At 46.1% G+C, this 17,242-nt stretch overlaps 1 protein-coding gene across 3 annotated transcripts; it reads left to right on the top strand.

The window, feature by feature from the left end:
• The first annotated feature begins 1,371 nt into the window (after positions 1-1,371).
• LOC310680706 (epididymal secretory protein 4-like) lies at positions 1,372-16,655 on the top strand. 3 transcript variants are annotated; one of them, XM_083447720.1, is made up of 7 exons: positions 1,372-1,524; positions 3,534-3,674; positions 4,473-4,612; positions 6,293-6,363; positions 14,399-14,491; positions 14,846-14,947; positions 16,593-16,655. In XM_083447720.1, exons 2-7 carry the CDS (start codon positions 3,576-3,578, stop codon positions 16,616-16,618), a joined length of 531 nt encoding a protein of 176 aa, XP_083303846.1. In that variant the 5' UTR covers positions 1,372-1,524; positions 3,534-3,575; the 3' UTR covers positions 16,619-16,655. The 3 variants fall into 3 exon arrangements, with proteins under 3 accessions (XP_083303846.1, XP_083303845.1, XP_083303847.1); XM_083447719.1 differs by having other exon boundaries at positions 1,373-1,553; XM_083447721.1 differs by lacking the exon at positions 14,399-14,491 and having other exon boundaries at positions 1,384-1,553; positions 6,293-6,367; positions 14,850-14,947.
• Positions 16,656-17,242: the final 587 nt, after the last annotated feature.

The raw sequence follows: 17,242 nt of genomic DNA, 5'->3' as shown, positions 1-17,242 counted from the left end.
GTTCTGGGGTGGCTTCCAATACCTGTTTAGTTATTTTGCACATTTTTTTGTAGGACTGCTGTCCAAAAGGGTTGGATTTGGGTGCATTCCCACCACTTGTGGAGGTATGGGCCTGTAGAAGTGCAGCCTCGCCAGCATTTTGGTGAGGTTCCTGGCGTATCAGCACCAGTTTCCGTGGTGTTAGGTACCACCTGGAGCTGAGCTTCAGAGTGAGTTCCCTTCTTTTAGCTGAGATGGATTTAAAGGGAGGTTTAGACTGTTGGGATGTGTCCGGGGAGACGGGGGCATTTGGCAGTCCCCCAGCTGGCTCCAGCCACCGTCTTGGAGCAAGGCGAACTCTGGTTTTTGTAACAGCATCTATCAGCGACTCGAGCCTCAGAAGCCTTCAGAGACTGAGCATACTCTAATCAGCAGAGTGAATAACTTTTCACAACGGAGGTGGCGGACAGAGACATACGTAAGCATATTTACAGGCGTTTATTCAGCATCAGGAACAAAGGAAAAACATGTCTGCTTCCCTTCGTGTCCCAGCAAACAGCAGCATAGCAAAAGCTATATACAATGGAAGTTCCCAGCAGACTGTGCTGGAAGTAAGCAGACATGTGACATACAACAACTCCACACATCTGTTCTAAAGGTGGAAGGGAACTATATCCTAACATAGACCACATTCTGGTCCATTGTGTGGGGTTTATTTCATAGCCTGTGGTGTGCTCCCATTGTTTTTTGATTGTGTCAAGGGGGGTTGTGGGATTCTGGAGCAGTTTTTTGTATATTGTGGGTGACATCCCCTTGCCATGTCCTTTTGCTGCCAGGAGAAGGTTTCCGAAGGTGGTCAAGGACCTAGTGGCTGCTGAATTTACTACTGCATTGTTTAAGAAGGCATGTAGTTGGTGGTGTGTTAGCCAGGGTATTCTGGTGTCCCTTAGTTTGTCTTGTATTTCTTGTGTCAATAATAATAATAATTGTTATTTATACCCCGCCCTCCCCAGCCAAGACTGGGCTCAGGGCGGCTAACACCGGGTAAAAACAATTGATTAAAATACAACTTAAAAACAAGATTAAGTACAACATTAAAATGCAGCCTCATTTCAGTAGAAACGCAAATCAAAAACTTTTCGGGGATGAAAATGATAAGGGTTTGTAATTTTTTTTAGGAGTCTGCTAAGCGGCATCAGCCTTTGGCTTGGCAAGTCTTTATTTGGAAGTTTTGTGCTGCATGATGGAATAGTGGGTTGATGAGCCGGGGGGGGGGGGGAGTGGGGATGGGGACAATTTGCCTGTATTTTCCTTCCATGCTTTACACATGGACTGTGCGAACCTTTTTAGTGTTGTGGGGATTTTCTTTAGTTTGTTTTGGATAAATGGGTATGCTGTGGGTTCGACTGTGTCTCTCTCCACATGAACCCATTGTTTCATCTTGTCTTCTAGAATGCCTGGGATTATGTGGCACACTTGGTTGGCGATGTAGTATAATTCTACGTTGATAATTCCTCAACCTCCTTCTGAGGAGCGGTGGTGCAGGTATTTGGGGCTTATTCTTGGCTTTTTGTGTGAGATAATAAAAAAGTGTAGTTTTTTCTGCCACTTACAGAGTTCATAGAATTGTAGAGTTGGAAGGGACCCATGGGTCATCTAGTCCAACCCCAAAATGCAGGAATCTCACCTAAAGCATCCCTGACAGATGACCACCCAACCTCTACTTAAAATCCTCCAAGGAAGGAGAGTCCACAACCTCCCAAGGTTCGAATCCTACCCTCCAGAGCAGGAGACTACAAGCTTGTTCCCTCTTCCATGTGACAGCCCTTAAGATATTTGAAGATGGCTGTCATTATCTTCTCTCAGCCTCCTCTTCAGCTCCTTCAACCACTCCTCATAAGGCTTGGTTTCCAGACCCTTGATCATCTTGGTTGCCCTCCTCTGCACACATTCCAACTTCTCAACATCCTTCTTAAATTGTGGTATTCCACAGTATTCCAAGTGTGTTCAGACTAAGGCAGAATAGAGTGGTACTATTACTTCCCTTGATCTGGACACTACAATCGATGCAGCCTAGAACAGCATTAGCCTTTTTCGCCGCTCATGTTCAGCTTGTGGTCCACCAAGACCCCTAGATCCTTTCCCCATGTCCTGCTAGTAAGCCAGGTGTCCCCCATCTTATATTTGTGCATCTGGTTCTTCCTGCCTGAGTGCAGAACCTTACATTTGTCCCTATTAAAATTAATTTTGTTAGCTTGGGCCCAGTTCTCCAGTCTGCTACAGTCATTTTGAACCCTGATTCTGTCTTCTGCGGCATTAGCTACCCCTCCCAATTTGGTGCCATCTGCAAATTTGATGAGCATCCTCTCAATTCCTTCGTCCAAGTCGTTTCCAAAGACATTGAACAACAACGGGCCCAGGACAGAACCCTGTGGCACCCCACTTGTTATTTTCCCCCCAGGATAATGAGGAACCATTAATGAATACTCTTTGGGTTTGGTTAGCCAACCAGCTACAAATCCACCTAACAGTTATCTCATTCAACCCACAATTTACCAGCTTTCTTGCGAGAATAGTCATGGGGGACTTTGTGATGTTTTGGAAGTTTTTGCTTGCACCATTTGAAGTTTCTCGCAGTGGTATCAGGATACTTGACACTTCACTGCCCTTTTGCAGAAAGGCAAACCAATAGGACACCCCAATTTGCATTGGAGAAATGTTGGAGGGGATGTACACTTGCACACGTCTATTCTTCCCCCTCCTTTGTTGGGGGGGGGGGAATCGTTGTTGTTGTTGTTTAGTCGCCTAGTCGTGTCCGCCTCTTTGTGACCCCCTGGACCAGAGCACGCCAGGCACTCCTGTCTTCCACAGCCACCCGCAGTTTGGTCAGATTCATGTTTGTAGCTTCGAGAACACTGTCTAACCATCTCATCCTCTGTCGTCCCCTTCTCCTTGCACCCTCCATCTTTCCCAACATCAGGGTCTTTTCCAGTGAGTCTTCTCTTCTCATGAGGTGGCCAAAGTCTTGGAGCCTCAGCTTTAGGATCTGTCCTTCCAGTGAGCACTCAGGGCTGATTTCCTTCAGAATGGAGAGGTTTGATCTTCTTGCAGTCCATGGGACTCTCAAGAGTCTCCTCCAGCACCATAATTCAAAAGCGTCAATTCTTCGGCGATCAGCCTTCTTTAGGTCTTTAAACCCCTGTGATCTCAGCTCCTACCCAGAACTGGCATGTGTCAGTCTTTAACCTCCCTTCTCTGAAAGAACAAGGAGTGTTATACTCCTTTCTTCTGATGCACAAAGAGATCTCCACAATCTTTGATCAACACCAAACGGCCCCTTGGGCAAGACAGTTCTCCACCCATCTTTGTAAATGAAGGTATAGGGTGGAAGGCAATCAAAAGTGTTGCTATTATTCCTCCATCAGCCCACAGCATAGCCTGTTGCTCTCAGTCTCGCCCCCTACGTTGCTGGGTGGATTCGCTTGGAAGACATTTGGAGGCAAATCTATAAACTGGGCTGCTGTGATGCTGATCCTTCGTTCTCATCTTCCCAGGTTCTCCGTTCATGCTAAAATCAGGAGAAAGACACCTCCAGGATGAGGCCTGTGCTGCTGTTGGTGTTGGGACTGTCTCCTGCCTGCATATTCCCAGTCGCTGCGCACATCCCTGTGCAGTTAGACTTCGAGCCCCGAAAGGTAAGTGATTTTCAGGTGGGACTTTCAAGCCAGATTGGCATGATGAAAAAGCCCCCAAGAGCTTGGCCCTCAAACGCTTCGTTTAGTGGGCATAGGATGCCCCTGTTTTCATCAGAGAAATTTTGGAGGTGATGGAATAGGATGCCCCTATCTCCATTGGCGGGACAGGGGTGGCGCTGTGGGTTAAACCACAGAGCCTAGGACTTGCCAATCAGAAGGTCGGCGGTTCAAATCCCTGTGACGGGGTGAGCTCCCATTGCTCGGTACCTGCTCCTGCCAACCTAGCAGTTCGAAAGCACGTCAAAGTGCAAGTAGATAAATAGGTACCACTCCGGCTGGAAGGTAAACGGCGTTTCCGTGCGCTGCTCTGGTTCGCCAGAAGCGGCTTAGTCATGCTGGACACATGACCCGGAACCTGTATGCTGGCTCCCTCAGCCAGTAAAGCGAGATGAGCGCCGCAACCCCAGAGTTGGCCACGACTGGACCTAATGGTCAGGGGTCCCTTTACCTTTATCTCCATTGGAGAAATGTTGGAGGGGATGATATCAGCAGCAGAGAAGGCAGAACCCAGTGGCAGATTCTCCTGGAGATAATGGCGACCCTTTTGCTTACTCCCCTGGTCTTGCCTTTCTTGAGACTCTGGACAGCCTTCTTCCTCTGAGCAGCTTTGCTCTAGAGTAGAAGCCCTGTTGCTTTGGGGTTCCCCTTCTCCCAGATACAAGATCACTGCTGCTTTCACCCCTGGTAGGACAATACTCGGGAGGAGTTTGGCTGCTCAATGCAGTTATTCTGTTTCAGATTGCAGGCTTATGGCATCCCGTCGCAATGGTTTCCTCTACATCCGAGGTGCCGGAACTCGACAATCTGACGGCGCAGATGGACCACCGTGTGACGGTTTCTGATAGCGGCGACTTGAAACTCACTGCTAATGTTATGCTGTTAGTACCCTCAAATTGACCCAATCAATGCTGGCCTAGGACCCTTTTCCTGAAATCATTGGGTGGTGTTTTGGCCATTGCTCGGTCTTGCCAGGTTGCTTAGGCAATGCTGAGCTCGATGGAAGAAGGGTCCAATTTGGTATGAGGCTGGTCCCTAGGGAAGGTCACAGGATCCAGTTCTTTATCTTCCTTTATCTTAAGAGGTTATAGAGGGACGCAGGTGGTGCTGTGGTCTAAACCACTGAGCCTAGGGCTTGCCGATCGGAAGGTTGGCAGTTCGAATCCCCACGACAGAGTGAGTTCCCATTGATCTGTCCCAGCTCAAGCCAACCTAGCAGTTCAAAAGCACGCCAGTGCAAGTAGATAAATAGGTACCATGGCATTGGGAAGGTAAACAGCATTTCCGTGAGTTCAGGCACTCGTTACAGTGTCCTGTTGCACCAGAAGTGGTTTAGTCATGCTGGCCACATGACCTGGAAAGCTGTCTGTGGGCAAATGCCGGTTCCTTAATTTATATATTTTTTAACTGTTGCTATATCTGTATTGTCCCTGTTATACCTAATTGCAAATTCAAATGTATCCCTATCGTGTTTTATGACTTCCTTGCTATTGTATGTGGGCTGCAACTGGTCTGTGACCGAAATAATAAAATTCATTCATACTGGGCAGGACTTTCAACCCTGGGAATTTTTTAGCAGGCACCACAAAGAGCACAAGTAGTTCTAAAGTGTTGAGGCTGCCACACCGAATGACCCAGTTCGTACAACAGCACAATGGGTCATATGTGACACTTGTGTCTGTGCCAATTCTGCTGATCGACATGTTTGAGAGAGCACATGTAGAGTAAGGCAATCTCATAGGTAAACTAGTCCCAAATCATTACGGGTTTTATGTGCCAATAGTAACAGAATCATAGAATTATAAGATGGTACAGTTGGGAGGCACCAAGACTCCCCAAAATTCCCGGGTCCAACAGGAGTTAGAACTGAATCCTTGCTTGGAGGGTTAACCTGGGCACAGAAGCAAAAGTTAAAATATAATCCGAGTTCAGGAAATCGCCTGGGAGATGAGCCATTGGGAAGAGCGAAAGGAAGGCGACGAGCCATTCAGAAACCCAAATGGATGGCAAATGAAAGGGCAGCCTCCCTTGAGCATAGCTGTCAACTTTTCCCTTTTCTCGCGAGGAATCCTATTCAGAATAAGGGAATTTCCCTTTAAAAAAGGGAAACGTTGACAGCTATGCCCTTGAGTCTGAAGAACAGGCAGAGTTGGAGAGTTGAGTCTTGGATTGGAGTTGGCTGCAAGGTGACTGACTTGGTCAAGGTGTCCATGGCTCATATCTGTCTGAACCCACAGCTGCACCTGTGGGAGAATAAAGACCCTTCTAGGGTGTTGAGGCCAGGAACCTCTCCATTGTAGGCTCAGCTTGCACCCTAAAGACGCTCCCGTCTCCGCTGTGCCTCCTTTCTCAAAGGAATCACAAAGGCGAGGGAAACACTGGGATCCCTGGGGTATCGCGATGCATGGAGATCGGGGCGGCATGTGACAAGATGGATCCCCAATCCGTGGGTTTCTGCGATGCTTATTTCCCAAACCCTAGAAAACACAAGCAGGAGAGGGAGGGCCAAACAAGGCCGCGTCTCTTGCGTGGAAGTCTTTCAACTGAGCTTTCTTTTCCAGGAATGGCATCTGTACCCAAACAACCAAGACCTTAATGCACACCAACCGACCCGGTATATACCAAGTTCCCAGTAGGTATAAGAGCCACGAGTCATGCTCATATCTTGTTATGGAGGTGCGGCTTGGGTCTGAGATTGGGGGGTGTCAGTGTCGTGTCATGCATGCCCGTGATGGAGCCCAGTGCCATGTAGCTTTGATGTGTCAACCCCCCCCCCATTTTGTTTTAAGCAGACCTCAGAAGCAGGAAGCCCCTTTCACGCCAGCTTGGGCAATTGCAGGGGTAGGAGGAAAGCTTTCTGCCACATGGCTGCTTCTTAGGGGCAAGCTGGAAACTGCCCATGTCTCCCACTTGGCCTTGAGCAAGCAAGTTTGTGCCCAGGAGCCAGTGTGAGAGCCAGTGTGGTGTAGTGGTTAAGAGCGGTAGACTTAGAATCATAGAATAGAATCATAGAATCATAGAGCTGGAAGAGACCACAAGGGCCATCGAGTCCAACCCCCTGCCAAGCAGGAAACACCATCAGAGCACTCCTGACATATGGTTGTCAAGCCTCTGCTTAAAGACCTCCAAAGAAGGAGACTCCACCACACTCCTTGGCAGCAAATCCCACTGTCGAACAGCTCTTACTGTCAGGAAGTTCTTCCTAATGTTTAGGTGGAATCTTCTTTCTTGTAGTTTGGATCCATTGCTCCGTGTCCGCTTCTCTGGAGCAGCAGAAAACAACCTTTCTCCCTCCTCTAGGTGACATCCTTTTATATATTTGAACATGGCTATCATATCACCCCTTAACCTCCTCTTCTCCAGGCTAAACATGCCCAGCTCCCTTAGCCGTTCCTCATAAGGCATCGTTTCCAGGCCTTTGACCATTTTGGTTGCCCTCCTCTGGACACGTTCCAGTTTGTCAGTGTCCTTCTTGAACTGTGGTGCCCAGAACTGGACACAGTACTCCAGGTGAGGTCTGACCAGAGCAGAATACAGTGGCACTATTACTTCCCTTGATCTAGATGCTATACTCCTATTGAGTATACTCCTATTGACTTGTAATCTGGTGAACCGGGTTCGCTTCCCCGCTCCTCCACATGCAGCTGCTGGGTGACCTTGGGCCAGTCATACTTCTCTGAAGTCTCTCAGCCCCACTCACCTCACAGAGTGTTTGTTGTGGGGGAGGAAGGGAAAGGAGATTGTTAGCCGCTTTGAGACTCCTTCGGGTAGGGATAAAGTGGGATATCAAATCCAAACTACTACTCTTCTTCTCTTCAGGAAGCCCTGCCAACAGTGGAGCCTCACCCCTTCCCTCTCTCCCTCATTTTGGTGGCACTGCCCCCTGGAGGCAGGCTCCCTTCAGCTTCCCTTTGAGCCAGGGGCTGAGGATGCAAATGGTGTCCTCGCTACGCGCCCTGAAGCCGAGCCCGAGAGCACCCTCACATTGCCAGGCTGCTGCCAGCTGCAGAGCGAATAATAATAATAATAATAATAATAATAATAATATATTATTATTTACACCCCACCCTCTCCAGGCGCCTCCCAACAGAATATTAAAAACATGACAAAACATCAAACATTAAAGACTTCCCCAAACAAGGCTGCCTTCAGATAATAATAATAATAATAATAATAATAATAATAATAATAATAATAATAATTTTATTATTTATACCCCGCCCATCTGGCTGGGATTCCCCAGCCACTCTGGGAGGCTTCCAAAAGAATATTAAAATACTGTGATACATCAAACATTAAAAGCTTCCCTAAACAGGGCTGCCTTCAGATGTCTTCTAAAAGTCTGGTAGTTGTTGTTCTCTTTGACATCTGGTGGGAGGGCGTTCCACAGGGAGGGCGCCACCACCGAGAAGGCCCTCTGCCTGGTTCCCTGTAACTTGGCTTCTCGCAGTGAGGGAACCGCAAGAAGGCCCTCAGTGCTGGACCTCAGTGTCCGGGTAGAACAATGGGGATGGAGACGCTCCTTCAGGTATACTGGACCGAGGCCATTTAGGGCTTTAAAGGTCAGCACCAACACTTTGAATTGTGCTCGGATACATACTGGGAGCCAATGTAGGTCTTTCAAGACCGGTGTTATATGGTCTCGGCGGCCGCTCCCAGTCACCAGTCTGGCTGCTGCATTCTGGATTAGTTGTAGTTTCCGGGTCACCTTCAAAGGTAGCCCCACATAGAGCGCATTGCAGGAGTCCAAGCGGGAGATAACCAGAGCATGCACCACTCTGGCAAGGCAGTCTGCAGGCAGATAGGGTCTCAGCCTACGTACCAGATGGAGCTGATGTCTTCTAAAAGTCAGATTGTTGTTTATTTTGGTCCAGTATATCTCCACACTCCACACTCATTGTTCCACTCATTGTGGAGCGTCTCCACACTCATCGTTCTACCTGGACACTGAGGTCCAGCTCCGCTGCCCCCAGGTTATCTCATCCAACCCCCCTAAAAGGCAGGAATCTCAATTCAAGCATCCCTGATGGATGGCTATCCAACCTTTGCTTCCAAAACCACCAAGAACCAAGAGTTCACCCCCTCTTGAAGGAGTCGAAGTGCTCTTACTTTCACAAAGTTCTTCCTGATGTTGAATCACAATCTCCTTTCTTGTAACTTGGAGCCATGGATTCGAGTCCTACCCATGGGAGGAACCAAAGTGAGCCGTTCTGGGGGAGAGGGTCGGGAGGGGGACAGCACCTTTGTGGATTTCCAAGGGTTCAGTGTTAGAATTTACCATTACTTTTAACAGTGGTCGGTCGTGGCAAAGGCGGGGGACACTTCTTCGGGCTCAGAGTTTCATCTTTGTAAACCCCCCCCCCCAGAAAGCTATATCAAATGAGGTGGCGGGAGATCTTGTGAATATTTAAAGTGCCTAAGAATGTTGCTTCTGCTGCTCCCTAGACCTTTGAGCACAGATATTCATGGAACTTTGAAGTGTCAGGCATAGCTCTAATGGCTTTAGCCCAAACGTAGCAGAGTTTTCCTGCACAGCGAAGAAGCTAGTTGAGGTGGAAATGACTAGTCAGCTAGACTCAGAATAACTATTTACAGGATTTATTAAAAAGGGAAAAGAAAACAGCAGAGTTTCTGCATACAAAACAAAGCAAAATAAATCCTTTCTTTCTCTCTCTCTCTTAACCATACACAGCACTCCTACTCCTACCACACCTAACACAAACAAACTGTGCTAGCATTCCTAGATAACAGAGTTGAGTGCTGGTCGTTAACCAATCAGAGTAAGTAGTTTCTAGGTCAAGCAGACCTTGGCTTTCTGCCAAGAGTAAATTGACACTGCCTTGAGTTAATTGTGTGAAGCCAGAATCTGTAAGTTTCCATGAGAATCAATTAACAGAAACTGAACACCCCCTCACAGATTCTGCTGGACAATTAACATCAAATAACACCTATGTAGGAGATTATTTTTCCAGCAAACCTAAACTCTTGCACATTTGCTTGTTCTTTATCTTTGCCAATGGTTTAGTTAATACATCTGCTACATTTTCTTCACTTGATACATAAGTACATGTGATTATATTGTCTTGTACACAGCAACGTACATTTTGGTATTTTACAGAGATATGTTTGGAACGTGATTTGAAACCCTCTGTTTTACTTAAGGTTATACAAGCCTGATTATCAATGTAAACTTGTACTGGTTCTCCACAATTTACATTTAAATCTGCTAACAAATGCTTGAAATAAATCACCTCGTTGCACAATTCACTCAATGCGGCATACTCGGATTCCGTTGATGACACACTTACAATGTCTTGCTTGCGTGACCGCCAGCTGATTAAAGCTCCACCGACCATTATGACTAGTCCTGTGACAGATTTTCTATCTGGCAAATTTCCCCAGTCACTATCACAATAGCAAACCAACATTTCATCCTCTGAAGAATTTAATTGTAACATATAGCCAATTGTCTGTTTGAGGTATCTCAGAACTTGTTTTACCCCTTTCCAGGCATTTAGTGTGGGTTTTGAGACCAATCTACTTAATATGCCTACTGCATAGCTAATATCAGGTCTGGACCACTGTGCTAGATACAATAAACTTCCAATTACAGAATGATATACATCAGGATGTTCAAATTCAGGACTCTCATCTATATGAAGTGTTTTTATGAAACCTGGATCCATAGGCACCACTGCCCCTTTGCAATCCTGCATCCTGTATGTAGTCAGTAGTTGTTTAACTTTGTTCTGCTGACTAATTAGGCAGCTGCCATCTTGGGCCCAGCACACTTCCAACCCTAGATATGTCCTAACCGGGCCTAAGTCTTTCATTTTGAACTTACTGGACAATTGCTTGGCAAACCTTTTAGTTTGTTTATCAGTTTTGCAAGCATACAATACATCATCTACATAAATCAGACAAAACTCTTGATCACTGCCTGTACCACGTACATAAACACAATTGTCAGCTGTACTCTGCTTGAAACCAAATGACACTAAAGCCTCATGGAAACATTTGTTCCAAGATCTTGCAGCCTGTTTGAGACCATATAGAGCTTTGTTTAATTTCAACACTCTATTGGAACCTGTCTCATAACCAGGCGGTTCGGCTAGATACAGGTCTTCTGATATTGGTGCATGTAAATATGCAGTCTGGATATCAAAATGGTTTAACAGAAGTTTTCTCTTTGCTCCAAGCGTTAGAATCAGCCTTACACTTTCTGCCTTAGCAGTAGGGGAAAAAGTCTCGTCATAATCTTTTCCAGGCCTCTGAGAGTATCCTTGAGCCACTAAACGAGCTTTGTATTTGTACTTTCCTGTCACCAGAGGTTTAAGTTTGTACACCCACCTGCAGCCTACAATCTTTGCCCCCTCAGGCGCTGCTACTGGTGTAAAGACCTTGTGCTCATTCAGAGAGGACATCTCTTCCTCCATTGCCTGTTTCCAGAGCTCTGCCTCCTCTTTTGGTAACTTTAACACCTCCTGAAAACTCTTGGGCTCTGCAATTACACTAAACACATTTGCAGTATCCGGAGAAAAACGCACCGGAGGCACTCCTTTGTTTTGTCTTTTAGATCTTCTGGGAGAAAATTTTTCTTCTGACCCACTTTCCTCCTCAGAACTACGACCTCTCTTTTGTTGCTTAGCAACTGGTCTCTGGCTAATTCCACTTTCTTGAGAGCTCTTATCTGAACTTTCCTCCCCCTCAGACTCTGATTCTCTATGTTTACCTTCAGAGTCATGAAGCTCCTGAGAAGGTTCAAACCAAACCTCAGTATTGGCATGTAGTCTCTCCCAGCCACTATGTTCACAAAAACTGGCATTCCTGGAGATCACAATGCCATTTGTCCCTTCAGCAAAGCGGAAACCTTTTCCCAGCTCCTGGTAACCCACAAACACTAATTGTTTGGTCTTAGGATCTCCCTTCTTTCTCATTTGTTTTGGAATTAATACCCAGGCTTTTGATCCAAACACATGCAAATGGTCAATTTTGGGTTTTTTGTGAAACAATTTAAAGTACGGAGTTGTACCTATTGTTTGATGGAAGAGCCTATTTTGGAGATAACATGCGGTGAGCATGCTCTCCCCCCAATAAGACATGGGCAAATCAGCATCATCAAGCATGGCAAACATCATATCTTGTAAAGATCTATGTTTTCGCTCTGCAACGCCATTCTCCTCTGGGGAAAAAGTGTTCGTTTTTCTATGCCCAATGCCACGCTTTTGTAACCAATCTCTAAAAGCATTTGACATAAATTCGCCACCTCTGTCCGTCTGAATCCTTCTGAGTTTAGTGGACAGAAATCTTTCCACAGATGCCACCCAGCCTTTAAACTTAGTGAACACGTCACCCTTATTCTTCATGGGAAAAACCCAAGAGTAACGCGTGGCGTCATCCACAATTGTTAATGAAAAACGCGATCCACCCCTGCTTACAGCAAATGGACCAATTACGTCCATGTGAACCAGCTGTAGCGGTGACTCACTAACTCTGTCACTTCTGGGGTAAGAGACTCTGTGGGTTTTAACCTTTTTACAAACATTACAATCAAGGTACTTGTTACAACTCTTTAAATCACCCCCATCAGCCAATTCAGACATTTTTAGTATACTTTTCCAGCCAGCATGCCCCATTTTCCTATGCAATAAGTGCACACAGTTGTCATGTATAGCTTTGTTCTTCACTGCAGGCTGAGATTTACTGACTACTGCTGCAACTTGAGATCCTGCTTTAAGCCAAAACAAGCCTCCCTCTGACTTAGCAGTGCCTAAAATCTCACCAGCCTTCTTAATAATGCAACTGTCTCCTTCAAAATACACTTTAAACCCAGCTTTTAGCAAACAATCTACAGACATCAGATTGCTCCTTAATGAAGGTACACAAAGTACATTTTGCAGGCATTCACGAAGACAAGGAACAAAAACTGCACCCCCCGAAATCACTTCGGAAGTACTTCCGTCTGCTAGAGCCACCTGGCTGCGCTGTGCTGAGTTCTTGGAAACAAACAATTCATCTGAATTTACGATGTGCCGAGACGCTCCCGAATCGACCACCCAGACAGCTTGTTTCTCATCAGCAATCTTGACCTCTGCAGTCACCAGCTGAGCCGACTGTTTTCGTTTGAAGAATTTCTTTTTACGCTGCTGCTGCTGCTGCTGCTGCTGATCTTGTCTCTGCTCCTGCACCAACTCCGGACATTGTCGTTTTAGATGCGCTGAAGACCCACATCGGAAACAACGCCTAACAGCAAACGCTGACTCCTCACCGGTACGCTGCTTTTGCGTCACCTCTGGCACGGCATGAGAACTCCTTCCAAACCGCCCGCCTGTAGAAGCCTCTGCAGCAAACGACCTTTCTTGCCTCTTCTGCCATTCTTCAATCAAACGCCCAGTGACATAGCTGACTGATAAATCACGCTCCTGTAAACCTTCTAGAGACAAAACTAAATTATCCCAGCTTTCCGGGAGAGAACTCAAAATAATAGCCACCTTCTCCTGCTGGTCTAATGCACAGTCTCTTTCCTGTAGCGCAGTAAACTTTAACTGTAAACTGTGTAGGTGTTCCTGCATTGTAACCCCAGGCTGTAACACTGCCTTGTACAATGCCTTGCGAATGAACAGCTTGGAAACCGCTGTCTCACGCACATGGAGTTCTTTAAGTGCTTGCCACACACCTCTAGCTGTCTTGATTCCCCTCACATACGGCAACTGGGAATCTTCCAGCCCCAAGACAATTGTGGCCCTTGCTCTTTGGTCTTTATCGAGGTCTTCATCATCAGGCTTCGCAGGAAACTTACTCACCACTTGCCAGAGACGATCCCTCTGCAGCACTGCCTGCATGCGTTCCGACCACAGCAAGTAATTGGAGTCATTCAGACGCTCAAAAGCCATCTGAACTGGTTGTGAGGCCATCTTGAGAGCGATGTCCCTGGAACCCGGAACCAGCTACTCACGACCACCGAGAGAGAAAACAGGAACCACAGCAACCAGCATTCACACACTGCGTCTGTTGTCCTTGTGTCCACTGCGTCACCAGCTCACAACAGTCAGGAACCAGCCAGTGTCCATCTGCTGCACCAACAGGAACAACAACTTCTGGAACTACTGGAACCAACACCGTTGATGCTGACACCACCACAACTCAGGCTGGCAGCACAATACCCATAACCTCATGGAACTTTGAAATGTCAGGCATAGCTCTAATGGCTTTAGCCCAAACGTAGCAGAGATTTCCTGCACAGCGAAGAAGCTAGTTGAGGTGGAAATGACTAGTCAGCTAGACTCAGAATAACTATTTACAGGATTTATTAAAAAGGGAAAAGAAAACAGCAGAGTTTCTGCATACAAAACAAAGCAAAATAAATCCTTTCTTTCTCTCTCTCTCTTAACCATACACAGCACTCCTACTCCTACCACACCTAACACAAACAAACTGTGCTAGCATTCCTAGATAACAGAGTTGAGTGCTGGTCGTTAACCAATCAGAGTAAGTAGTTTCTAGGTCAAGCAGACCTTGGCTTTCTGCCAAGAGTAAATTGACACTGCCTTGAGTTAATTGTGTGAAGCCAGAATCTGTAAGTTTCCATGAGAATCAATTAACAGAAACTGAACAGATATGGGGCAAAGTTGTCTTATAGCTAACATCTTATGTTGTTTCTTGTGCAGACAAAGGCAAAGTTCACTTCATGGCTGCTGATTATGATAGATATATAATTTTACATGCGACGTTGGACACTTACGCGGCGATGTATCTGTCTGGTACGTGTTCTAATATCGGATGGGGCATATCTGGGGTTGAGTAGAAAGCTCTTTGCTTCCTTTGGGCTCATCCCCACTTAGCTTTGCTCTGCAAAGCTCCTTGTCCAAGAATTTTCAATTTTATTTCTGCCCCAGCGCTGGGGACAAGTCAGCGCCTTTGTAGGCTTTCGACTCCTTTCGACCCTCCATCAAAGCACTACCTTGGCTCCATGATGGAACCTGTTCCTGACTGTCTGATGGGTCATCCGGGGAAGATGGCAGGAAGAAGATACTTTAGATGTTTTATGAATGTCGAACAGAGATTTGGGCCTTTCCAGGTTGGAAGACTTACCCAACCTTTGCTTGTGTTTAAAGGTAGGAGACTGGACGTTGGAGGCGCCATTGAAGATAAATTCAAGAATTTCGCCTTGGCTCAAGGATTTCCCGAGGGGAACATCATATTCTTTGAAAGAGCCGGTAAGGCAAGCAGGTCTCAGCGGCAGAGCAGCAGACTCTCAATCTCAGGGTTGTGGGTTCGATAACCACGTTGGGCAAAATATTCCTGCATGGTAAGGGGTTCGACTGCATGGCCTTTGGGGTCCCTTCCAACCCTACAATTCAGTTATTAAATATGTGTGCGCATGCATGCACACACACACACTTACTTTATCTCCTGTTCTTTCACGGGCAGAATACAGTCATACCTTGGGTTACAGACGCTTCAGGTTGCGCATTTTTGGAGTACGGATGTGCCGAAACCCGGAAGTACCAGAAGGGGTTACTTCTGGGTTTCGGTGTGTGCGCTTGCACAGAAGTACTAAATCACGCTTTGCGCATGCGCAGAACCACCGAATCGCAACCCGCGTGTGCGCAGATGTGGCGCTGCGGGTTGAGGGCGCTGCGGGTTGCTGTTGGGTTGAAATAGACGACAGACAAGCAACAAGTGTCATACAGGAGGCATCTCTCGAGCAAGTCTCAGATTGCATTTAGGCTGCATCCATCAGATGTTTTGTTTTGCCTAGAATGTTCAGTTCATATTAAGTTCATGAAACATCGTACCGTGACTTGTTCCTGTTCTGTTCCTGTTCTTAATGCGCGGCTGACCACATCTATGGAATGCGATGGTTATGCCCTTTTAAGTTTTGCTATATCAATCAGTAGTTTAATAAAGGAGCATATCAATCATTAGTGATAGTTTAGTAATGGAGGTTTTCATACCTGTCTAACTCTGTGTTCCTTTCCCAACCTTTAATCTATTGATGATTAATGCCTATATGCAGCCTATATGCAACCCTTGCCTTGTCTTTGTGTTAACCAATCAGCAACAAGCACATACATGGCAATGCTGTAATATTCAATAAAAGGGACTCTCTGAGACTTGCTCGAGAGATGCCTCCCGTATGACACTTATCACTCGTCTGTCGTTTATTTCAACCCAACAGGTTGCGAACATGCGTCCCACACGGATCATGTTCGCAACCCGAGCGTCCACTGTAGGTTTGTAAGTTCTTATTTAGTTAGTTAGTTAGCTATTAAATTTGTATACCACTCTGAGGTCCAGCTCCGAGGGCCTTCTGGTGCTTCCCTCACTGTGAGAGGCCAAGTTACAGGGAACCAGGCAGAGGGCCCTCTCGGTGGTAGCGCCCGCCCTGTGGAACGCCCTCCCATCAGATGTCAAAGAGAAAAACAACTACCAGACTTTTAGAAGACATCTGAAGGCAGCCCTGTTTAGGGAAGCTTTTAATGTTTGACAGATTACTGTATTTTAGTGTTTTGTTGGAAGCCACCCAGAGTGGCTGGGGAAGCCCAGCCAGATGGGCGGGGTATAAATAATAAATTATTATTATATTATTATCTTCATCTGAAGACCTCAGGGTGTTTCACAACATAAAAGTACAAGACAAAAATATAAGATAAAAACACAAAGAATAAAAACAAGAACGAAATGAAGAAATAAGCGCCCCCCCCCAAAAAAAACCCACACAAGAACTACTGTTTCTAAATTTATCTGTTTGTTGGCTCAGTTTTGAACTAGGATGGCGAGATACTAATATTCCTAATAAATAAATATCAATCATCCCGTTTTCTTCCTCTTTACCAATTTCTCTCCTTTCTTCCACAGAACAATGCACCCCACAAGTGGATTAATTTCTAATACCCAGAAATGGCATTTCTTTACTCTCTCACACTAATCAGAAGCACTTGGTAATAGTTACTCTGTCCGGATGATGGCGACAATGATGATGGAACGAAGTCTTCCCCTCCCTGTCTCCGACCTCTAAAAGTTGGTGCTGCAACAACGACAAGAACAAACCTTCCTTCAGCTTCCCCCTCCCCCCCCAAAAAAACTGATTTTAAAATAAATCTATAGCTCAGACTTTGCAAGCTCCCCTCTTGGCCCGAAGCATTATTCTGGGGGGAGCAGAATGGCTATGACGGGAGGGGGGTGAACACATATGAACCAGGCAGAGGGCCTTCTCGGTTGTGGCGCCCGCCCTGTGGAACGCCCTCCCATCAGATGTCAAGGAGATAAACAACTATCTGACTTTTAGAAGACATTTGAAGGCAGCCCTGTTTAGGGAATTTTTCAATGACGGATGTTTTAATGTATTTTTAATATTTTGTTGGAAGCTGCTCACATTGGCTGGGGAAACCAAGCCAGATGGGCGGAGTATAAATTATTTATTATTATTTTTATCATAATCATTATCATTATAAAGGGTAAAGGACCCCTGATAGTTAAGTCCAGTCGCGAACGATTCTGGGGTTGCA

Source organism: Podarcis tiliguerta (genome assembly GCF_965153285.1).
Source record: "Podarcis tiliguerta genome assembly, chromosome: 6".
Taxonomy (NCBI): Eukaryota; Metazoa; Chordata; class Lepidosauria; order Squamata; family Lacertidae; genus Podarcis; species Podarcis tiliguerta.
Note: the sequence above shows the minus strand (reverse complement) of the source record. Positions and strands in the feature narration are given on the sequence as shown.